Source organism: Monodelphis domestica, chromosome 4 (assembly GCF_027887165.1).
Source record: "Monodelphis domestica isolate mMonDom1 chromosome 4, mMonDom1.pri, whole genome shotgun sequence".
Classification (NCBI taxonomy): domain Eukaryota; kingdom Metazoa; phylum Chordata; class Mammalia; order Didelphimorphia; family Didelphidae; genus Monodelphis; species Monodelphis domestica.
The window spans coordinates 400757967-400780485 of record NC_077230.1 but is presented as its reverse complement, the minus strand read 5'-3'; the positions used below and the strand labels follow the sequence as shown (position 1 = coordinate 400780485).

At 61.1% G+C, this 22519-nt stretch overlaps 2 protein-coding genes across 8 annotated transcripts in view; one reads left to right on the top strand and one right to left on the bottom strand.

The window, feature by feature from the left end:
* PIK3CD (phosphatidylinositol-4,5-bisphosphate 3-kinase catalytic subunit delta) overlaps positions 1–20516 on the top strand; it is a 63467-nt gene extending 42951 nt beyond the window's left edge. Inside the window, exons 1-24 of one of the 4 annotated variants that reach the window (XM_056795814.1) lie at positions 376–665; positions 3164–3269; positions 9042–9211; positions 11728–11956; positions 12047–12276; positions 12352–12531; positions 12614–12763; positions 12918–13007; positions 13663–13884; positions 14218–14314; positions 14415–14545; positions 14639–14689; positions 14789–14953; positions 15047–15168; positions 15471–15614; positions 16467–16566; positions 16661–16839; positions 17009–17127; positions 17215–17293; positions 17387–17554; positions 17625–17748; positions 17823–17968; positions 18052–18184; positions 18403–20516. In XM_056795814.1, coding sequence (XP_056651792.1) covers positions 9071–9211; positions 11728–11956; positions 12047–12276; positions 12352–12531; positions 12614–12763; positions 12918–13007; positions 13663–13884; positions 14218–14314; positions 14415–14545; positions 14639–14689; positions 14789–14953; positions 15047–15168; positions 15471–15614; positions 16467–16566; positions 16661–16839; positions 17009–17127; positions 17215–17293; positions 17387–17554; positions 17625–17748; positions 17823–17968; positions 18052–18184; positions 18403–18540 — 3138 coding nt within the window. In that variant the 5' untranslated portion in view covers positions 376–665; positions 3164–3269; positions 9042–9070 and the 3' untranslated portion in view covers positions 18541–20516. Of the gene's footprint in view, positions 1–368; positions 666–3163; positions 3270–9041; positions 9212–11727; positions 11957–12046; positions 12277–12351; positions 12532–12613; positions 12764–12917; positions 13008–13662; positions 13885–14217; positions 14315–14414; positions 14546–14638; positions 14690–14785; positions 14954–15046; positions 15169–15470; positions 15615–16466; positions 16567–16660; positions 16840–17008; positions 17128–17214; positions 17294–17386; positions 17555–17624; positions 17749–17822; positions 17969–18051; positions 18185–18402 lie in introns of those variants that run through there. The other 3 variants (XM_056795812.1, XM_056795813.1, XR_008911571.1) reach the window with 3 other exon arrangements.
* A 76-nt stretch (positions 20517–20592) lies between these two features.
* CLSTN1 (calsyntenin 1) overlaps positions 20593–22519 on the bottom strand; it is an 83972-nt gene continuing 82045 nt past the window's right edge. For all 4 annotated transcript variants that reach the window (XM_003341031.4, XM_056795816.1, XM_056795815.1 and 1 more), the window contains 2 exons: positions 22303–22487; positions 20593–22171 (listed from right to left, as the gene is read on the bottom strand). In XM_003341031.4, coding sequence (XP_003341079.3) covers positions 21971–22171; positions 22303–22487 — 386 coding nt within the window. In that variant the 3' untranslated portion in view covers positions 20593–21970. The remainder of the gene's footprint in view (positions 22172–22302; positions 22488–22519) is intronic.

Genomic DNA, 22519 nt, shown 5'->3' with positions numbered 1-22519 from the left:
GGCAAGAGGGTGGAAGCTGCCTCCGCCCCCCACCCCAAGGTCCTGGATGCGAGTTATTCAATAATAAATGCGTATTTACGAAACCTTCGCTGGGGTTGCAGGAGGAGGCCCAAACAGTGCCTGCCCTCTGGGAGCTCCTCATCTCCCCGCATCCAGTCTGGCCCACACGGCCTGGGATCTAGCCTCGCCTCGCCTCGCCTCCCCTTCCCCGGCCCCGCCCTTTTCCCAGCTCCGCCCGAGTACCGGTCTGAGAATTTGTAGACGGTGCCTGCGGGGCCGCCTTCACTGCCTCCGCCGCCTCCGCCTCCGCCGCCGCCTTGGGCTCCCGGGGCCCCTCCCCTCGGCCGGCCGGGCTTGGCGGGGCGGGGCCGCCCTGATTCGTGCACGCGTGCGCGCTCCTGCCCGCCCCTCCGCGGCCCCGCAAGCCCCAACCGTTCTGCCGTCCGCGCGCGCTCCCGCCCGCCCCTCGACCCCGCGGCCCCGCGGCCCGCCCGCCCCTCGTCCGGGTTCATGCCGGGAGGCCCGAGCCGGAGCCGGAGCCGTCGTCAGGAGGAGGAGGACGAGGGCGAGGACGAAGACGAGGACGAGGAGGAGGAGGAGGAGGAGGAGGAAGGGGAGGGCGGGCACGGCCTGGGGCCCCCGGCCAGCCCCTCCGGCCGCCGCAGGTCAGTGTCGCCACCCTTCCCACCGGCCTGGCTCGGGGAGGAGGCTCCTCTTGGACCCCATTGGGGGCCCTTCCCGGCCTCGTTTGTAGTCTCCATTACGGCCCCCCCCCCGGCTCCTTGGAGGAGGCTCCTTTTGGGCCCCCCATTACGGGAGCCCCCCTCCCCGACTCATTAGTTTCCATTCTGGGGTGTCCTTCCCGGCTTCATCATCAAAGGCTTCGCTACGGCCCCCGTTAGCGGAGGCTCCTCTTGGTCCCCATTGGGGCATCCCCTCCCGGCTGTTATTGGAGTCCCGCCTTGGGCCCCATTACGGGGCCCCCTGGCCCGACTTCACTGTCAGAGACCCTGTGGGGGGCCCTCCTCCACTCCCCGACGGCTGTGAGCCCCTTCCCTCTCTCTTGGTTTGTCCTGCTCCGGAGAGTGCCCGAGCCCCTCTCTGCTCCCCCAGCTCTCCATCCGTGCTCCTTGGGTTCCTTGCACCTGACTCTGCCCCATTACATGAGGCATCTCCCTCGTCCTGCTTCTGGGGGGGCCGCGCTGCTCCCTGCTCCTGTTTCCTGGGGTCCCCGTCTCTCTCGGTCTTGGGTACCCACAAACCCTCCACTGACTTCTTGTCCAGGGGGCCCATTTCCCCTGCCGGTACCAGCTCCTTGGGGTTCCTGAGCCCCTCCCTGCCGCTAGGACCGGAGGTCCGCCTCCCGCCCCAGCCTTGCGCCAGGGGGTCCGTGCCCTGACCTGGCTCCCCTCTCCGTCCCTTCCCTGGCCCTGATCTCTCCTCTCTCCCGATTATGGGGGGCCCAGCTCCTTTCCGGTTTTGTCCCCCGCCCCGGGCTCCCCGACCCTCCCCAGGCCTCTTTGGGCCTCATTGTCTGATGCCCCGCGGCTTCCTCCGGTCTGTATCTGTGTGGGGTCAGGCGACTGCCCAGCCCCTAGGCCACTGGGACCTTGGGAAGTGGGCAAGCCCATCTGTGGCCTCCCTCTGCGGGGCTCCAGCCCCAGCCTCTCTTGGTTGGGGGCTCTGCCATCCTCCCTGCTGAGCCTGGGGGGCACACACTTGGGTGCTTAACCAGAGCCCCCCCTTTGTCCCCTGGGCGTGGGGGGTGGGGAATGCGCCTGGAGAAAGTGGCCATGGGCCCTTTATTGATTGAAGCTGGGCAGCCCCGGAGGTGGGGCGAGGTAGGCCTCCTCCTAGAGATGGGGAGAGGCGCCCCCGCCGGGCTGGGCTGGGGGCTCCTGGAAGGAGGCCAGCGCTGGCTTTCTGGGGGTGTTTTCGGATGCCCCAACGCCTGCCTGCTGTTATTAGGGGACGAGGCTGTGAATGGGCGCCTTGCAGAGGGCCATGATGACGGCCCCGGTCCAGGGGAGGCTGCTGATTTGCTCTGCCTTGGCGCTGGGTGCCTCCCTCTCTGCCCCCTCCCAGGTGCCCCGTCCAAACACAGTGTTGCCCTTGAAGCCAGACGTCTGGGAGGGAGGGAGGCGGGCGGGGTGCCCAGCTCGGAGATGCTTCTGAGCCCCGTGGCCGCCCGGGTCGGCAGGGTGTTGTCCGCCCTGCTGCCTCGGGTCTCCCTGTTACCTTGGGGGCTTGCCTTTTGGCCGGCTCTTCCTTTGTCTGGAAGAGGCCTGCCCTGCTCCCGGGACTCCCTGGGGCGCTCCTGCTGGTGGGCTGTCCTCTGAACTCCTGCCTGGTGACCCACATCCTCCCTGGGCCGCTTTCTCATGGCAGCCCGATGTTTCTGATGTTTGGAGCTTCTTCCGTTTGGCTTGTGGCAAGACTGTGTGTGTCAGCCACCAGGCAGGCCGCCTCCCCTTCTTCCTCCCTCCCCCCAGCCCCAATCTTGGGCTGATGGTTGGGGAATGGTGGGCACTCGGACTACTCTGGGGCACCGAGGCCGATCTCCTGGCTCCCTCCCACCCCCTTTGGCGCTTGCCTCCTCTCCTCGTCCGCTTTCCCTCTGACATGTTTGGTATTGAGCATTGTCGCGGGCCCTCCCTGTTCTCGCCCGGCTCCCTGGCGGCCCTCAAGAGCCCTAAAAAACCCAGCCAGTGACCTTGAAAGGACTGCCTAGGGCGCCCCCCTCCGTGGACCCTCGGGCTGTCTCGGGTTGGTCCGCCTGGCCCGGCTGCGCTGGGTTCCTGGGGCTCCCAACGCGCTTCCCTAGTTGTCTCCTGGTGGAGGGGAGGGACCTGAAGCCGGGCTCCCACCTCAGAGAAAGGGCTGCTGTTTTTCCTCCCTGGAGTGGCTCTTCATGTTCCTTTGTGATGTGTGGCCGGCCTGGCCGGGATAGCCTTTGCAGACTCCAGAACAGAGACCCGAGCCTGCACCCCCAGCCTCCTAGCCCAGGGTCTGAGTCACGGCTCCATCCCGCGGCGGCGCACCAAGGGAGACGGCGTGGGGAGAGGCACAGATGGTTGGCGAAGGCCCGGGATGGCTGGGAGAGGGCAGGCCGGGAGGAGACGAGCGGGAGACCCTCATTGCGTGTCTTGTGTCGTCACACCAGGGAGAGCGGAGTGAGGAGAGACGGGGCCGAAGCTCGCCGCTCCGAAAGTGCCCTTTATCTGTCCATCGGGGTCCGGGCTGCCATCGTTGGTCCTGACAAGCCCGAGGTAGGTCGGAGGGGGGAGGGGGGAAGAAAGGGGGCAGGATTGGGCGAGTCTGTCGGGATCCCAGCCCAGGAAGAGGTCACCAATGCCCCCAGGGGAAGACTGACCCATATCGGTGCCAGGAGATGGGACAGAATGAATGGCAAAGAAACTGGTGGTGGCAGTAGCGTCGAGTTCACCAGACAGATCTGAAGGGATTTCTGGGGGCTGATCATGGGGGGGAAGCCGTGCCTTGAGCTGGGTGGGCCGTGGGGGCAGGGAGCACAGGCTGTCTGAGCCGCCCGGAGCGGTGGCCGCATGGAGTCCGCCCAGTGTGGGCCCTAGAAGGAAGCGGCTGGCTGGCTGGAAGAGAGTGAAGGGAGAGGCGGCGGTGAGGGAGTCTACGGAGAAGGGACAGGCTGTTCTTGTGAGAAATGGGTGTGAGGTGATCCTTCTTCAGACGAGGAAACAAAGTCAGACTTTACATTGGGGACTCGGAAGGCTGCATTTTCTGCACCACGTTTCTGCTTGCGCTGTAGGGGTCTAAGGGGTCAGCTCAGCCCTCGCAGGGCGGCCTTATTCATACGACAAACAGCCCAGAGGGCTCTGAGGCCGGCCTTCCCCTGGCTTCCTTCTTTGGGGTCCTTAGCCTAGACACATGCTAACAGTTAAAAAGACAAAACAGAACTCTGGATTGGGGGAGAATCTCCCGTCCTGAGGCTTCAGATGGGTTTTTAGGAATAAGGCCTCCATCTGGCATCGCAAATACCGTCTTTGCAGTTATCACCGTCCTCCTCATTGTAGTCACAGCGATGGTTGATGCTGGCCCAGGGGAGAAAACAGGGGCCCTGTGAGGCAGTTACTGCGCGTGTTGTTGGTCTCCTTTTACGGAGAAGGAAACGGAGGCCTAGAGCTGAAAGGACTTGCCCTTCCCGTCAGATGGTGGTCGTGATGATCCTGGGCAGGATGCTTTTGTGAGAGAGAAAGTCAAAGTACCTTCCGAATAAGGGGCGGTTTATTTGGCTTTCTTTGTGTCTTCTGTCAAGGTGACCCAGATGAAGGTGATGAAGTAGGAAAGAATGGGTTTGACTCTGGCCCCAGATGTACGACCCTGGACAAGTCATTTCCCCTCTATTGTCTGCCTCGATCTCCTTGGCTATAAAACGGAAGGATTTTCCCAGGGTTGTTGTGAGGGTCAAATGAGATAATACGTACCTAAAGTGCTTTGCCAATGGTTAAAGTGGGGCAACTGCACTTTGGGTTAGGACGACTCATCTCAGTGAATTCCAATCTAGCCTCGGACACCTTCTAGCGGTGTGACCCTGAGCGAGTCACCTAACTCTGCTTGCCTCCATTTCCTCAACTGTAAGGTGATGTGGGGAAGGAAATGGCAAACCACTCCAGGATCTCTACTAAGACAACCCCAAAGGGGATCACGAAGGGTAGGACATGACTGAGAAATGACAGACCAACAAGAGAACCTTCAAGTGCTGGATAAATGTTAGTTACTGGTAAAAACAAACGTGGAGAGACAGTGAGGGAGCGTGTGCATGTATCTGTGGTTATGGAATCAGTTCCGTTTTTGGAAATGAAGATGGCGTGTGTGTACGCGCCACGGAAGGACGGCTTCTCCTTTGTGTCCAGGCCTGTGTGGTGGGCCAGTCTCTAGGCAGGTGGGAGGGGGTCTTCTTCAGCCGGATCCCAGCCGAGGTTCCGTGGGAAGTCTTGCCTCGTCTCCCCTGGCTGATTGTGTCCGACGCCACCACGGCCTCGCGGGCTCGAGGCCGACAGGTAGCCGTGCCCTGGTCCGGGGCGGTCCAGGGCAGTGCACTCTGAAATCCAAGTGGCCCGTGACCACTTAACATCCATTTTGGGGGAAACCTCGTGAATTCTCCCTCCTCAGAACGACACACTGGCCACTCTCTGGAAAACCAGGCAGGACTCTGTGGTAGCGCGCGGCCTGCCGTGCTGCAGATCGTCGGCTGCCTGCCTGCATCCTCCTGGACCGTGGGGACTCTGGAAGGTGGCCGCCGCACCCTGGGGAGGAAGGCGCTTCCGGCTTGGGTCCTTTCTGCAGAGAGCTCTTCGGGCCCGGCCCCAGCTTCTCCCGGCAGCTAGCAACCAAGCAGGATTTCTGGTCCGCCTCAGTGAGACACACCTTCCCGGGCACGGCTGCCGGGTTTGGGGCTGTTGTGAAATGAGCCCCTCCGAGAGGGGAAGAGGGAAACGGCAGAGTCCCTGATTTCCCATCCCTCTTGGTGGGGACAAACGCGTGTTCACAAGGTATTTTTAAGGCAGGGGAGCCTACTAGGATGCGAGCTGGTATGAGGCCTGCACATAGATGTGGCCCGAGGTTTGGGGCTTGTTCGGGTCAGCTGGAACCTCACTGTGGCACCCTTCTTGCACCCGATTTCTTAGAGCCCTGGATTTGGGGTGACAGGAGGGTCCCTGTCAGTAGAGGGTCACCTCTTGGAGGTAGCCGGGGCGCCACAGTCCGTAGAGCCCTGGGCCTGGAGAGGCACGTATTCGCTGGCCAGCTCTAGGCCCTCAGCTTCTTCCTCTAAAATGGGGATGACACTAGCACCCGCCTCCCAAGCTGAAGTTCAGAAAGGCCTGGACAGACCTTCAAGCTTGGCGGAAATGCTGTGATTCTGTTTCCCTGTTTGGGGATGAAGGTTGTGGCCTCAGAAGAAGGCTGGTGCTGGCAGAAGGTCCAGGTTCAAATCCCTCTCGTAAGTCACTTACTTTGGGACCCGGGCCTCGCCGTGGGGCCTTTCTTCACCTCTGGGACAGAGGGGGACTAGGATGCAGAAGACCCCCTGGATGAGCTGGCTGGTTTTCCTGAACTGCTGTTAAGCGTCTTGGTCACGTGACCCCCATGGCCTAGCCCTTGCCCTTCCGCCTCAGCTGTCTCCGTGTCAAGCAGTGCAGCATGACGGTGGGCTCCCCTGGCCGCCGGGGCCTCCAGTGACTCATTGTCTCCTCCGGGAGATGACTCCGCGGGCCGTGGGACCGGGGCCCCAGGCAGCTGTTTGTGGTCAGAGAAGCCCCAGAGCCGGGCCAGCCCCGGGGCCTGCCGGCACGGCTCCAAATGCCCAGGAAAGGGAAAGGCGTGCGGGTGGCTGGGGGCTCCTATGGCCACTGACAGAAGAGCTGGGAGCGCACCGGAGCCGCTCAGTGGATGGAGAGCCGGGCCTGGACACAGGGGCTCCTGGGTTCCAATCTGGCCTCAGACACTTCCCAGCTGGGTGACCCTGGGCAAGTCATTGCCTAGCCCTCACCACTCTTCTGCCTTGGAGCCAATACACAGTATTGAAGAGAGAGGCCCCCCACCCCCACTGTCTAGTAGAGAGTGGCCCGGCCACATCTGTGCTTTAGGAAGGTGTTGAGGGAAGAGGCACAAAGGGGGGAGACTGGTCGTTTAGTCTGGGGGAGGGGTGACGGGGTCTTCCCTGAGCCTCAGTTTCCTCCCCTATAATCCACCTATGAAACTCAAAGCTCTCTGTGTGGCCGGTGCCTAGCCCAGGGCCTGGTCTGTCTGCTTGTAGGTGTCGAGCTGGCGGGACGGGTTCTCCCGGCCTCCTCGCAGCCTGGCCGTCGGGGTCACGACACCTCGGAAGCTGGGCTTTCAGAGACGTCCTTGTTGTCAATGGACACACGGGGGGTCTTTTCTCCCCGTCAGCGGCACTGTTGGGGGACGCGGGGGGCACCCGGGTCCTCGCCTCCCTGCCACGACACTTAGCAGGCAAACGGGCGTCCGGTGTCCGCGGGAGCTTCTGCTGAGGGCCAGCATGGCTGGGAAGTGCGGGAGCCGCCCTCCTTCTGGCCCGCGGCCCCTGGCCTCATCTCCAGGCCCTCGACGTTGGTGCCTGCAGCCCCCGCTCCGCCCGCAGCTTCTCCCTCGCTCGTTCTCCCCCAGAGGAGCCCCGGAACGTCTCTGCCCGGCACGGACGTTCGGGTACAGACAAGCCCTTTTCCCTGCCCAGCCGTAGTGAAGGCCAGCCTCGACTCCCAGCTTCCTTTTTCTTTCTCCGCTCTAATCAGTTCTTGAGGTATAAACAACACTAACAAATACCAATAAGCAGAATGTCTTACTTGGAGGGACAGAAAGAAAGTTGAGGCAGGAAAACCACCGAGAAGACACGCAGGGGCCGGAGCTGTGGGGGCAGCTGAAGGCATGGGGGGGGGGGGCAGGGAAGAGCGCAGACGGGAGCCTTAGAAGAGCAAGGATGCGGGTGAGATCCCCGGGCAGCCGAGCGCGGGCGACGGACCCTCGGGGAGGAGGCCGCTGCTGGTGACGGAGGTCTGGGAGTCAGCCGCAGCCCTTCGAAGGCTGCTAGCCACCTCCAGGCCCACCAGCATCCCAGCCGATCTGGTTTACCCACTTTTTTCCACGTGAGAGGTGTAAAGGGGTATCTTAGTGATTTTATTTTTAAATGTCTCTTTATTGTACGCTTTATCACTAAAATCCACCAACGTTTCAGTAAGCAGAAGAGGAGGAGGAGGGGGGGGACTGGAGAGGAAACCAGGAGCTCTTCGTTTCCAGGGGGTTGCTTTTGGAGAAGGGCAGATAGCCTCCCCCCGTGAGCTTGCCCTCCACATAAGCCTCCTTTCCGAGTCTCCCTTGGGCCTCGGGCTCCCATGGGGCGGAGACCGAGAAGCTGTGGCGCCCCCCCATGAACGTGATCGCCTCGTTCATCCCAGAGAAGCCCAAGTCTGAGTGGCCAGAACCAGTGCCGGTCGGGATGCTCTGGGTTCAAGCCAGCCTTGGACACCTCACCGCCGCAGCGTAGACGCTCACTGACGGCTGGCCGACTGGTCTAGGGTGCTCCGAGGGGGCTTGGAGGAAATCCCAGGCTGGGACCAAAATCAAGACAGTGAATTCACCTAGGAAGTATTGACGTGTCTGCAATTCCCAGGGAGGCACAGGGGGAGGGAGCAACCTTTTCCTTTGGCGGCCTCTGCCCTGACCCAGCCCCTTTCCTTTCTGCTGCCTTTTTCTCGCCTGCCGCTGACTGGGCCGTACGGCGTGCAGCATCTGGGCCTTCTAGAATGGGCCGGGGTGGATCGCTCTGCCCACGGCGCCCAGGACAGCCTCTGGACCGATAAGGGAGGTCGCAGGATGGAAGGAGAGCTGACGCCGGGCACTGGGGGGAACGGGAAGGGGAGGGAGTTGTCGTTGCCAGGACACAGCCCCCCCACCCAGTTGGAGGCTAGAGAGATGGCTGTGCTCGAGGCGGAGGCCAGTTCAGGCCTGGGCTCTCCCCAGGCAGTGGGCCTAGCTTCCTGGCGCTGCCTCCTGCCCACGGCTCCACATACTGCTCACTTCCGGCTGCGCTTGCCCCTTCAGCCTCCTACAAAGGGTCTCGGGGGTGGGGGTGGTTCCTTATTGGGGGGCTTTTTTCCCTAAAGAATTTCAAACCAAATGGTTTGCTGCCCTAACAGAGGAGCCCGTCTAGACTTCCTCCTGGGTGCAATTCAAGAAACTTCTGGTCATCCTAGCCTGGGGCTGTGGGATGAGGGAATGATGCCCAAACGAATGAAAAGGCCTTAGCCCAGAGTTTACTGCATGCCTAGCTCTGTGGTAAATGTTGGGCAGTCTGACAGGGCCAAGGACTTTGGTGGCCAGACCCCGTGTTTGTGGGGCCCCAGAGGGTGCTGTCTCCTCGGAGGCTGGCTTCGGGCTGGGGCTCTGGGTGCCAGGACTCGCCTCTGGGGCTCCCAGCAGCCCCGCACGGAGATGGGCACCAGGAAAGGTACCTGCAGTTCTGGGCTGAGCCGGGCCTTCTCTTCCAGGGCAGCTCATAGCAGAGGAGCGGAGCAGGATGCCCCCGGGAGTCGACTGTCCTATGGAATTCTGGTCCAAGGAGGAAAACCAGAGCGTGGTGGTCGATTTCTTGCTGCCCACGGGGGTCTACCTGAACTTCCCCGTCTCTCGAAATGCCAACCTCAGCACCATCAAGCAGGTACCAGTCTCCCTGCGGCCGGGCCCTCAGCGCCTGGCCGTCTGAGGCCTCCCTGTGTTCCAGCTTTGTCAGAGAAGTGGGGCTATGCAGCTGGAGGACAAGCTCCCAGAAGCCTTGGCTGCCCTGCCTCTGGCTTGAGGCTGGTGGTGGTGGAGCCTGGGCTCGGGGAGGCTTTGTTGGCAGGCTTGGTTTTCTGCTGTGTCTTTAGCCTCCTCTCAGAGCTCACTTCTTCAGTGGCCCCTCTGGGATCTCTCCCTTCATTAAGGAGGGTTGGAGGGCAAATGGTGGCAGATGACAGCGCCTTCATCTCTGCTTTCCTTTCTGACCTACTGTGTGTGGGGGGGGGGGGTCAGGAAGACAGTGATGGGCAAGCCAGCGCCTGCTGGAGGATGGGGGGCCACAAGTGGGGAACTGCTTTCAATATGGCCATTGGCCCGGTTGAATTTTCTTCCTTTTCCTTTTAAAAAAGTCAATGTTAAGAGAAGGAAATCTGGCTGATGTAAAGACAAAAACAATTGAAAAATTAAACATCAATTTAAAGAAAGAGACAAAGAACCTTTAAATGTTTTAGGGTGAAACAGGAGAGGATTGTTAGGAGGCGTTGAGGAGCTTTTCTTCCAGTTTTAAAGGGGGGAAGGAAATGGCCAAAAGGTTCCCCAGATGCTTTTCCTCCCAACTCTTTGAGGTAGGGAGTGCAAGGATTATTATTCCCATTTTATAGATAGTGGAACTGAGGTTTATAAAGTAATATGCCTACTCTAAAGCTAGGGGGCTAGACCTGGAGTTAGGAAGACCCGAGTTCAAATTTGGTCTCAGATACTTACTATCAGCGTGACTCTGGCCGAGTCATTTAACCCTGTTTGACTCGATTTTCTCATCTGTCAAATGAGCTGGAGAAGGAAATCCAGAATCTTTGCCAAGAAAATCCCAAATGGGGTCACGAAGAGTCAAACATGACTGAAATGACTGAAGAACAACAAAAAAGCCCTAGAGCTAGTACAATGCCAGGTAGGCACTCAGGCCCAGGGCTTTTGTCTCCAACTCCTGTATTCTTTCCAGTCTGGCCTTCTTTGGGGGGGGGGGGGCGTATCAGAGAGAGGAAGAGAGACAGAGACAGAGATTTGTGTGGGGGTGAACACAGGATCCCGGGGGTCTGTATTGAGGGAGAAAGTCCTTATGGAGATCTCTTCTAGAGTTCCCTGGGAACGAAGGAGTCGGAGGTCTGTGAGAATCAGCCCTTGGCTCCCTGCTCAGCCTTGACCACTGCCCTCGGAGCCCTGTACCCAGAAGTCTTGGGTCGTCTTGGAGGGTTTCCGACAGCCTCCAGGAGGAGCTAGGGATGTTCAGGGGGCCATCTCAGCCAGGAAAGGCCTCTGCAGCCTTGAGGGTGGCCAGCAATGTGTTTGGTCAGCCTGGGCTCTGGCTTGGCTCGGAGGAAAGGCAAGTGGACGGTTCTTAGTGGCGCAGGGCCAGCAGCGAGCCAAGAGATGGCCACCAATTCCCCATAGCCTTGCTTTCATTAGGATGGATGGGAAGATTGGCCCCACACACTCAGATGGACGGCTCCCTCCCAAAACGGGATGTAAAAGAACCAGTCGGGCCGGCCATCAGAGCGTGGCTCTTGTCCAGGCCAAGAGAGGTCACCGAGTTTCGGGTTTTGTTTTTTGCTCTTAATCCTTTAATTTTTAAATTTTATTATTTTATTCTGAACTGCAGCACCTCCATAAATAATCCTTCAGCAGGGCAGGCGAAGGATTACTCGCGTGAAGCCCTGAATCTTTCCTTCCTCTCACTATTTTAAAAAAGGACTTTTCCAGACCGCTGTGCTTGTCTCTGCTTCTTCTGAACTTTCTACTTTTCTTGGCGGGCTTCTTTTAGTCAGAGCTTTCTGACCTCCGCATGAAAAATGGGGGTTGGATTGGAGGCTCACAGAAGCTAGAATCCATTCACGATAACCCAGAGAATTTCTGCCTGGCCCTTAAGGGAAGGTCCCCAAAGGCCACTGGGCATACAGGTAAATATCCTTGTGGTGCCACCCCAAAAGGGAGCTGGAAGTGCAATAACTGGTTAGTAATAGTAATAATTAGCATGTATATAGCACCTACTGTGTGCCAGGCACTGTGCTAAGAAGCACTTTACAAATACCACCTCATTTGATCTTTACAACAATCCTTGGAGGAAGGTGCGGAAACTGAGGCAGACAGAGGTGAAATGACTTGCCCAGAGTGGCACCGCTAGAAGGATCTGAGGTTGGATTTGAACTCAGATCTTCCTGACTCCAGGCCCAGCTCCATGCCTGTGACAGCCCCTAGCACCGGTCTTAGAGTCAGGGAGACCTGAATTGGAGTCCTGCTTCAGATGTTGAGAAGCCTGGGCTTCCTTGGGCGAGCTGCTTGCTTTTTCTTAGCCCGTTTGTCCTCTGTAAAATGGGGTGACCCACTGGGCCCCCTTCCCAGGGCTGTGGCGAGGCTCAGGGCGACATGCGTTTGGTACAGTGAGCCCCGGCCTCTCCCCAGGTCCTCTGGCACCATGCCCAGTACGAGCCCCTGTTCCACATGCTCAGCGACCCCGAGGCCTACGTCTTCACCTGCATCAACCAGACGGCCGAGCAGCAGGAGCTGGAGGACGAGCAGCGGCGCCTGTGCGACATCCAGCCCTTCCTGCCCGTGCTGCGGCTCGTGGCCCGCCAGGGGGACCGTGTGAAGAAGCTCATCAACTCGCAGATCAGCCTCCTCATCGGCAAAGGTGAGCCTGGCCGGCCGGCCGGGAAGTGGGGACGAGGGGGGAGGGGGGCCGGAAGGGCCGTCACAGCGCCGCTGCCCCCCTTGTCCCCAGGGCTGCATGAATTCGACTCTCTGCGGGATCCCGAAGTCAATGACTTCCGCGCCAAGATGCGCCAGTTCTGCGAGGAGGCCGCGGCCCACCGGCAGCAGCTGGGCTGGGAGGCCTGGATGCATTACAACTTCCCCCTCCAGCTGGAGCCCTCGTCCCATGGCTGGGGGGCCGGCACGCTGCGGGCACCCAACAGGAACCTCTTTGTCAATGTCAAGTTTGAGGGCAATGAGGTAGGCACCCCCATTCCCCCCTCCGGGCCCCGTGGCCGGCCCCACCCGGCTGAGCCCCCCCTCCGCTCCCCCCAGGAGAGCTTCACCTTCCAGGTGTCCCCCAATGACCTCCCCCTGGCGCTGATGGCCTGCGCCCTCAAGAAGAGGGCCACCGTGTTCCGGCAGTCGGGGCTCGAGCGGCCCGAGGACTACACGCTGCAGGTGAACGGCAAGTACGAGTACCTGTATGGGAACCACCCCCTCTTCCAGTTCCAGGTGAGTCAGGGTGCGGGCCGAGCCTGGGCGGCAGCAGCAGCAAGCCCGGGGCGCCCCTGCAGCCGCCCTCCTCTCCTTGCAGTATATCTGCCACTGCCTGCACAAGGGGCTCACCCCCCACCTCACCATGGTCCACTCGTCCTCCATCCTGGCCATGCGCGACGAGCAGAGCAACCCCCCGGCCCAGGCCCCGAAGCTCCGGGCCAAGCCGCCCCCCATCCCCGTGAAGAAGGTGCGTGCGGCCCCCGGCCAGGAAGGGAAAGGCGGCCTGGGGGTGCCCTGCCTGCAGAGGGGAGCCTGGTGGGGGGTGCCCTGTGTGCAGAGGGGAGCCCGGTGGGGGTCCCCAGCCTTTGCACCCCGTCATGGGCCTTGGCTCTCCCATGTAGCCCTCCTCCGTGTCTCTGTGGTCCCTGGAGCAGCCCTTCTGCATCGAGCTGGTTCAGGGCAGCAAGGTGAACGCCGATGAGCGGATGAAGGTAAGGCTGCCCTCGGTGCACACGGTGCACCCACATGACCCAGCAGCTCTTGGGGCCTGGTGAAAACAGGAAGGGGGCGCGGGGGGCTGACTAACCCAAGTGCCTGTCGGCTTCTTAGAAGTTCGGACCTCTGGCTTCTGGGAATGGGAGGCGGCTAAAGGGCCGGTCCGAGGGGCTCCGCAGGGCTCCTGTGGTGCCTCCAGAAGAGAGCTCTCTCCCTGAGGCCACAGCCAGGCCCCGGGTTTGTCTCCAGGCCCCTTCCGCCTTGCTCTCTCCCGGAGGCCACGGCCAGGCCCCGGGTTTGTCTCCTGAGGCCACGGCCAGGCCCTGGGTTTGTCTCCAGGCCCCTTCCGCCTTGCTCTCTCCCGGAGGCCACGGCCAGGCCTTGGGTTTGTCTCCGGGCCCCTTCCTCCTCGTCCTCCGCCATCCCACCGCAGCACCCACCACGGCCTAGCCTCTCGGGGGCTGGCCTTAGATTCAAGACGAGCCTCCCTCCGCCTCCTTCTTGCCTCCAACACTGGCTCCCAGGGCACCTCGGGTTTCTTCTTCCTCCCCGGAGTTTCCTGTTGCCCGGGGAGGAGGCCGAGGCTGGGCTTCCTTCCTGGTCCTCGGGCCCACGACACCTCCCCTCCCCTGTGCTTGCTCTCCCGTCCAGCTCGTGGTGCTGGCTGGCCTCTTCCACGGGAATGAAATGCTGTGCAAGACGGTGTCCAGCTCTGAGGTGACCGTGTGCTCGGAGCCCGTGTGGAGGCAGCGGCTCGAGTTCGACATCAACGTCTGTGACCTGCCCCGCATGGCCCGGCTCTGCTTTGCCCTCTACGCCGTCATCGAGAAGGCCAAGAAGGCCCGCTCCACCAAGAAGAAGTCCAAGAAGGCCGTACGTGGACGGGGGCCTGCCCAGGGCCAGCCTCCCTGCTGCCCCCCTGGGCCCCTCCCCTTCCCTTTCCCCCTTAGGGCCCATTCTGGGTAGGGGGAGAAGTCCGGGCGCCCTCTGCCCGGTCCTCAGGAAGAAACGGGAGTGGAGGCTCGGGAGAAGGGGCGAGGGGTGACCGTGGGCAGGTCCTTTCCCTCCCCCAGCCTCAGCGGCCTCTCCTACGAGGGAGGCCCCCTCTCCGATCTTGGGCTCGGCGGTGCCGCCGCGGCATCTGGGGGCGAGCGAGCGAGCGAGCGAAGGGCCCCGTCCTTCAGCCCAGGTCTCTGCCCTCCCCAGGACTGCCCCATTGCCTGGGCCAACCTCATGCTGTTTGACTACAAGGACCAGCTGAAGACCGGCGAGTGCTGCCTGTACATGTGGTCCTCCGTCCCGGGTACAGCCGTGCCGCCAGGGCTTCCTGAGGGAGGGGGCCGGAGGGGGCTAGGGCAGGGGCGGCCCGCTTTATGGCTCCTGTGGGCTGATTCCGTTCCCAGATGAGAAGGGGGAACTGCTGAACCCCATGGGCACTGTGCGGAGTAACCCCAACACCGAGAGTGCCGCAGCCCTCGTCATCTGCATCCCCGAAGTGGCTCCCCACCCTGTGTACTACCCTACTCTGGAGAAGGTCAGTGGGGGCCCCCCAGTGCTTCCCCTCGCGCCCCGGGGCTGCCCTCCTGCTGGGGAGCAGTGCCTGAGAGCGGGTCGGGCTCTCTTGTAGATTTTGGAGCTGGGGAAAAACGGAGAGCACGCACGATTCACCGAGGACGAGGTAAGCCAGGCGGCCCCGCTTCCCGGCCTCTCCTGGCCGAGCCCCGGGCACCCCACTGGGGTGAGCCTGCCCTTCCTCCTCCTCCTCCTCCTCCAGCAGCAGCAGCTTCGGGAGATCCTAGAGCGCAAGGTGGCAGGAGAGCTGTACGAGCACGAGAAAGACCTGGTGTGGAAAATGCGCCGTGAGATCCAGGAGCAGTTCCCCGAGGCCCTGGCCAGGCTCCTGCTGGTCACCAAGTGGAACAGGCACGAAGATGTGGCCCAGGTGGGCATGGCGGGGAACGCGGCGTCCGGCCACGCTGACGGGCCCACACGGGCATGGCCTCGTGCCCAGGCTGACAGGCGCCCCTCTCCCTAGATGCTCTTTCTGCTCCGCTCCTGGCCCGAGCTCCCTGTGCTCAGTGCGCTGGAGCTGCTGGACTTCAGCTTCCCCGATCGCCACGTGGGCTCCTTTGCCATCCAGTCCTTGAGGAAGCTGACGTGAGTCCTCCCGGGTGGCCTCGCCCCATCACGGGGGCGGCTTCGCTGGGGAGACGGGTTCTCGGGGACCTGCCCGTGGTCAGCCTCTAAGACGGGATGGAAGCAGGGCTGGCGCCGGCCTCTCCTGGCCTCCAGGCCAGCCTTTCCCCCCCTTAGCCACCCTGGTCCCTCTCGGGAGCTTGGATCTCCTCAAGACATTCTCCCTGGGGAGGGGAGAGCAAAGAGGCCGGGCGGGCAGCCTTGGCCTCCTCCCCATTGGGTCTGCGCCAGCCTGCGAGCCTCCTTCCCTCCCCTCCCCTCAGGGATGACGAGCTTTTCCAGTACCTCCTGCAGCTGGTGCAGGTGCTCAAGTACGAATCCTACCTAGACTGTGAGCTGACCAAGTTCCTACTGGATCGGGCCCTTGCCAACCGCAAGATCGGCCACTTCCTCTTCTGGCACCTGCGGTGAGTGTTCTCCCTGGTGGGCCCTCTCCTGGCCCTCTCCCGGCCTTCTCCCGGGACCTCTCCTGGCCCTCTCCTGGGCCCTCTCCCGGCCTTCTCCCGGCCTTCTCCCAGGCCCTCTCCCGGCCTTCTCCCGGCCTTCTCCCGGCCTTCTCCCAGGCCCTCTCCCGGCCTTCTCCCAGGCCCTCTCCCGGCCTTCTCCCAGGCCCTCTCCAGGCCCTCTCCCGGCCTTCTCCCGGGCCCTCTCCTGGCCCTCTCCTGGGCCCTCTCCCGGCCTTCTCCCGGCCTTCTCCCGGCCTTCTCCCAGGCCCTCTCCAGGCCCTCTCCCGGCCTTCTCCCAGGCCCTCTCCCGGCCTTCTCCCAGGCCCTCTCCAGGCCCTCTCCCGGCCTTCTCCCGGGCCCTCTCCTGGCCCTCTCCTGGGCCCTCTCCCGGCCTTCTCCCGGCCTTCTCCCGGCCTTCTCCCAGGCCCTCTCCCGGCCTTCTCCCAGGCCCTCTCCCGGCCTTCTCCCGGCCTTCTCCCGGCCTTCTCCCAGGCCCTCTCCTGGCCCTCTCCTGAGCCCTCTCCCAGCCTTCTCCAGGCCTTCTCCCAGGCCCTCTCCAGGCCCTCTCCCGGCCTTCTCCCAGGCCCTCGCCCAGCCCTCTCCTGAGCCCTCTCCCAGCCTTCTCCAGGCCTTCTCCCAGGCCCTCTCCCGGCCTTCTCCCGGCCTTCTCCTGGCCCTCTCCTGGGCCCAGCCAGCCTATGTGCCAGGCAATGAGCAGCTGGTCTCGGAGCCCAGGGCCGGGGGCAGCTGGGGGGGGAGGCCGGACGGGCCCCTCGCCGTGCCCGGGTGGGTGAGCCAGCTCTCTCCCCCTAGCTCGGAGATGCACGTCCCCTCAGTGGCTTTGCGCTTTGGCCTCATCATGGAGGCCTATTGCCGGGGCAGCAACCACCACATGAAGGTGTTGATGAAGCAGGTGAGGGGCCGGGGTGCGGGGGAGGGGCGGGGCCCGGCCGCCCGGCCCAGAGACTCCCCGGGGAACTCAGCGCGGCCCTCTGTCTCCGGGCCAGGGGGAGGCACTGAACAAGATGAAGGCCCTGAATGACTTTGTCAAAGTGAGCTCCCAGAAGACCACCAAGCCGCAGACCAAGGAGCTGATGCATGTGTGTATGAGGCAGGAGACCTACTTAGAGGCCCTCTCGAACGTGCAATCTCCCCTGAACCCCAGTACCTTACTGTCTGAAGTCTGGTAAGGCAGACGGTCCTCGCCTCGCCCCCGCCTCCCGGCCAGCCCCCTCCCAGCCCCGCCCTGCCCCACCCCGGGAGGCCCCGGCCCACAGCTCCCCTGGGCTCCCCACCCTGGTCCGGGACGCTGGCCCAGCCGGGGCGCCCCGCAGACCCCCTGCCCGTCCTCGCAGCGTGGAGCAGTGCACCTTCATGGACTCCAAGATGAAGCCGCTGTGGATCGTGTACAGCAACGAGGAGGCCGCCGGGGGCGCCGACAGCCACGTGGGCATCATCTTCAAGAACGGCGACGGTGAGTGCGGGGGGCGCCCGGCCCGGCCCGGCCCGGGACGCCGCCCAGACGCTGAGGGAGCCCCCCTGTTCTCTCCCGGCTCCGCAGACCTGCGCCAGGACATGCTCACCCTGCAGATGATCCAGCTCATGGACGTGCTGTGGAAGCAGGAGGGGCTGGACCTGCGGTGAGGGGGCGCCCGGGGCGGGGGGCTGGGGGGGCCCGCGGCTGGAGCCGGGGGCGGGGGCTGGACGGCCTCAGAGGTGCGCGTGCCCCACAGGATGACCCCCTACGGGTGCCTCTCGACGGGCGACCGGACGGGCCTCATCGAGGTCGTGTCGCACTCGGACACCATCGCCAACATCCAGCTCAACAAGAGCAACATGGCCGCCACGGCCGCCTTCAACAAGGACGCCCTGCTCAACTGGCTCAAGTCCAAGAACCCTGGGTAGGGAGGGGCCGGGGGAGGGGGAGGGGGAGGGGCCGGGGGCGCCGGGGTGACGGCCTCTGCCCCGCAGGGAGGCCCTGGAGCGAGCCATCGAGGAGTTCACGCTCTCCTGTGCGGGCTACTGCGTGGCCACCTACGTGCTGGGCATCGGCGACCGGCACAGCGACAACATCATGATCCGCGAGAGCGGGCAGGTAGGCGTGGCGGGGGGCGGGGGGGCGCCCACTGCAGGCTGGGCACACTCTGAGCCCCCTCTCTGCCCCCAAAGCTCTTCCACATCGATTTTGGCCATTTCTTGGGAAACTTCAAGACCAAGTTCGGGATCAACCGTGAGCGCGTGCCGTTCATCCTCACCTACGACTTCGTGCACGTGATCCAGCAGGGGAAGACCAACAACAGCGAGAAGTTCGAGAGGTGAGGAAGGCGAGGCGGGGAGGCCGGGAAGGAGCCGGGGCTCTGGGCCGGCCCGCGGCTGCCACGCGCCCCTCTGCCCCCAGGTTCCGGAGCTACTGCGAGAGGGCCTACACCATCCTGCGCCGCCACGGGCTCCTGTTCCTCCATCTCTTCGCACTGATGCGGGCAGCCGGCCTGCCCGAGCTCAGCTGCTCCAAAGACATCCAGTATCTCAAGGTGAGCCGGGGGCGCCCGCGGCCAGGGCCGGCGCCGGCCTTCTGGCCCCGGGTTTCCAGGCGCTCCTGGGGACGCCTGGCCGGGCAGGGGCATCGCGGCCACGTGGGCAGAGGGGGTGACGCGCTCCCTGGCCCGGCAGAGCCCCCCCCCCCCCCCCCCCGGGATGTGGGCCTGTCCTGGCAGGTGGCACGCGCGTGATGGCGGCTCTCCCTCCTCAGGACTCCCTGGCCTTGGGCAAAACGGACGAAGAGGCCCTGAAGCACTTCCGAGTGAAGTTTAACGAAGCCCTTCGAGAAAGCTGGAAAACCAAAGTGAACTGGTTGGCCCACAATGTGTCCAAAGACAACAGACAGTAGCGGCGGCTCCAGCCCCGGCTCAGCGTCCGGGGGCCTCCGACCACTCGCCCGCAGTGCCCGCTGCTGCACGGGACCATCGGCTGAGGCGCTTCCCGGGGAGCCAAACAGCCTGCGCCGCGCCTCACAGGGCAAGAACCTGCTCCACAATTGCCTTTGGTTTACATGGAAAGAAACTCCTGCATTTAATTTATTATGACTTGAAACTTTACAGAAGGGAGGACAAAGTGGTGATTGGAATGCATTCTTGCGCCTGGCGAGGGGAGAGACGGCCATCCAGAGTGAGATAGGAGAAAAAGGAGCCCTGGAGGACTGACCTCTCATGCTCCCAGCCCCCACTCGGGGCCGGGGGTCTCCAAGGGAGCGGCTCCACAGGACCGAGCGCGCCACCGCATCTGCCCAGCAGCCAGGGGGCCTCGCTCCACTCACCACCTCGCATCTCCTGCTGCTTCGGCCCCATCCGGGCCCAGAGGAGGCTGCTCTGGCGCATCCCTGCTGCCCCTGTGCATTCTTCACTAGCTGCTAGTACTTGGGCAGGCTCCCAGAGGAGGCCTGGGCTCTGCTGAGGCCCACTGCATTTTATTCAGGATTCAGGGATGCTCACTGTGTATCTTCTAATTTAACTCTTTTTAGATGTGAGAAGGAAGGAAGGAGAGAAGGAAGAAAGGAAGGAAGGGAAGGAGGAGGAGAAGAAAGGAAGAAGGAAAGGAAGGAGGGAAGGAAGAGAGGAAGGAAGAGGAAAGAAGGAGGGGAGGAGGAAGGGAGGGAGGAAGGAAGGGAAAGTCCATATAGTTGTGCATTCGAGGAAAGTGATTTTGTCTGTAGCTAAGGGTACAGCCAGAGCGGCTCCTGGGACGCTCGGTAGCACATGTAAGAGGAAGCTGTGAGTTGCATTTCCTGGCACGTGCTCATGCCGGAACCAGTTTCAGTTGGGATGGGTGGTCTTTAAATGCTTATCATTCAACCATGTTTAAAAAACAAATCCCCACGGATTGGGCTTGTCTTAGCTCGCACTGTTCACTGAGAGGTGAGGAGGAGACAAGTGTGCTTTCGTGTAGTCGCCTGCTGCCCGCTCCGCGGACTGGGGCCTGTTGGCTTTCTTTTTTGTTGTGTTTTTTGTTTGTTTGTTTGTTTTTAACCTTGAAACCATGTGAAAAGCTTATAGGCTGCTGTTACCATGTCCTGGGGACTTTGGGAAACTTCCTTTTCTGATATGCCTTCAACTTGCAGATTGTATGTGGTGAGCGGGTGAGGGAGGGTGGCCAGGGCTCTCAAGAGTTTACATGGCGGCGCAACTCCTTGAGGCTGGGGGGGCTGCCTCTGCGAGTCCTCCCCAGCCTTGTCCTGCCTTGGGATGGGTGCCTACTGTGGATGATGTGGAAGTGTTAAGGGAGTCAGAGCCAGGACTAGCTCTCCTCTCCCTAGACCAGGTGCATTGTTAAATAAAGACCAAGGTGCTGCCCCCTTTCTCGGTCCAGGTCGTGTGTGCATCAGGACCATCGGAAAGGGCCTTGTGTGCACGGTTAGGTTTGCCACTGCCAGGCAGGTCTGCATCAGTCAGAAATCGGCTCCCACCCACACTGCCCCCGTCTTGTTTGAGTCCAAATTGACTGCACTTTTGTTCCAAAGTAAATACTGAAATTTAAAAAAAGTCAACAAACAATAACAAAACCCATTCAGCTCACCTATTTTACAATAGGAAAAGCCAAGACTAGAACTTTATTTATTTAAACGGGTTTGTGTGCTTCCTGGATCAGGATAGCACAACTTTGCACATACATAGCAATTCTTGGTTTCAGTGTACAGACTGTATGTGCCTAGTTTGAACAAATATTTTCTATTTTTTTAAATCATTTCATATTTCTGTATGTAGAAGGATGTGTTGTGTGTGACTGTGGGTTAAGACAAGTGGTCTGTGAAACCTTGGAATGAGAGGTAGAAGCAGATTTTTAAAAAAATAAAGCCTTTTTATGTCATTAGAGTCTCTGCTCAAGACAATGGGGAGCTGCGCAGTGGGTGCCATCGATTCCCTTCAGAAAGAATCTCACACCAGACTCAGAATCAGAAATTTATTGTTGTTTACAGTCTTTCCGAACTGACCTTTCACCAATATACACATCTGAAAAACGAGAGGCGACCAGTTACAGACAGTATCCGAAAGGTTCCCCGTCAGTCAGTCAGTCGGGATCTTACCGCTATCGGTTGAAGTCTAAATACAGCCGCTACAGTGACAAGTATATGGAAGGAAAGTCTACACATCAACAGTAACACAGGACAACCGTCAGACAGAAGTTCCCCAGTTTACTTACAACTAGCAGATAGGGTTATCACAGAAAAGTAGTCAAAATCACCCCCCGCCCCATTTTAGAAATCTAAAATTTTACACTTAAATTTCTTTTTTAAAAAAGTGTTGGTCTGGGTTTTAGGCCCTTTGCGAACAGATCTGGCACCACGGCCACGGGGACAAACTCCAAGGAGGCCCGGGACGGTGGGCCTGCCTGGCTGCCGGAACAAGGGAGCCCTCCCCCTCTGGGCCGGGTTTCTGCCCCCACAGGCTGCTTGTTCTGGCGCTTGTGCTCTAATCCACGGGGGCCCAAGTTTGCTGCCAGCTAGGAACCACGGTTAAACTGGATGCACAATGAGTTTGTATAACTTGTTCTATAATGTCACCAGCAGGGGAGAAAGACATTTATGAAAGAGAAACAAAGGCCTAGGACCGGAGTCCGGGTTACTGTACAAGGAGCTACATACAGGTCTAGCAGGGTGTGTCAAATAAGGGCGGGATCCCAGCTGCAGCCCACCCGGCCCATCCTCCAAAGGAGAGGAAAGGCTTCCTTCCCAAAGGGACACTCCAGCACCCTGGGCAGCGGCAGAGCTTTGGGGACCCAGCCTGGAGCTGTCCTGGCCAGGCAGGGCCCGGCCTCTATCTAGTCTTCCTTCTTCCCCAGCCCCTGCCCCTCGCCTTAAGCCCCAGGCCCTGCTTGTTTACGCTGTCACAACGAAGATAGAACAGAATCTCAATTTATTTACAAAATAGCCAAAAGTCAGTTAATCATCTACACAAGGACTCTCCTGGCCACCTTTACACATGCACTAATTTGGAAAAAAATAAAACTTTTTTAAAAAAAGGAAAAAGTATGTTCACTGGGTGGGAATGAGCAGTGTTTACCCCTTGTCAACAAGACCACTGCAGGAGAAGAGTGGGCCCGGACACCCGTGTGCCCGCCAGGGAAGCGGGGCTGGGATGAGTGAGAAGGGCCCAGCGCCCCATCCAGTCAGCGGGAAGGAGGGGCCTAAGGGGGCTCAGGAGCAAGCGCGGGGGCAGGGAGGGTCAGCAGGGGAGCCACTGGCCGACGGGCCACAATGATTTTGTACACCGGGGGGACGAGAGCGAGTCTTTAAAGCCGAAGGGGAGGTCGCAGGAGCGACGGGCTCAGTAGCTGAGGGTCGAGTCGTCCCATTCTAGCTGCTGCTGTCGATTCACGTTGTGCTGGTCTTCCTCGGGCTCCCCTTCTTCCTCCTCGCTGCTTTCAGACTCGGCACTAGTGATATCATCTTCTTCCTCCCCATCCTCACTTTCCTCTTCTTCCTCCTCCTCCTCTTCCTCTTCACTGCTGTGTTGGTCCTCATAGGTCTGACAAACAGAAAGGCGACAGCTGGGCACCGGCAGACCCCGGCCTCCAGCTCAGGCCCCAGCGAATCCCCTTTCTTGTCACTCGAGTCCACACCACCCGCCGCCCAGCACGCGGCCGGGCCCAGGCCTACCTCCATGGGGTTCACTGTGATGGTCAGGGCAGAGTCATCCCAATCCATCTCGTTCTCCTTCCCCGAGTCCTGATCCCGCATGGTGCGCTGGTGCGCGGCCCGGATGCGGAACACTCCCAGGATGATCATGAAAACCAGGAAGCTGACGCACACCACAATCACAACAGTGGCCGTGCTGGGAACCACTGCGAGGCGGGGAAGAGAAAGGCCATCCTAA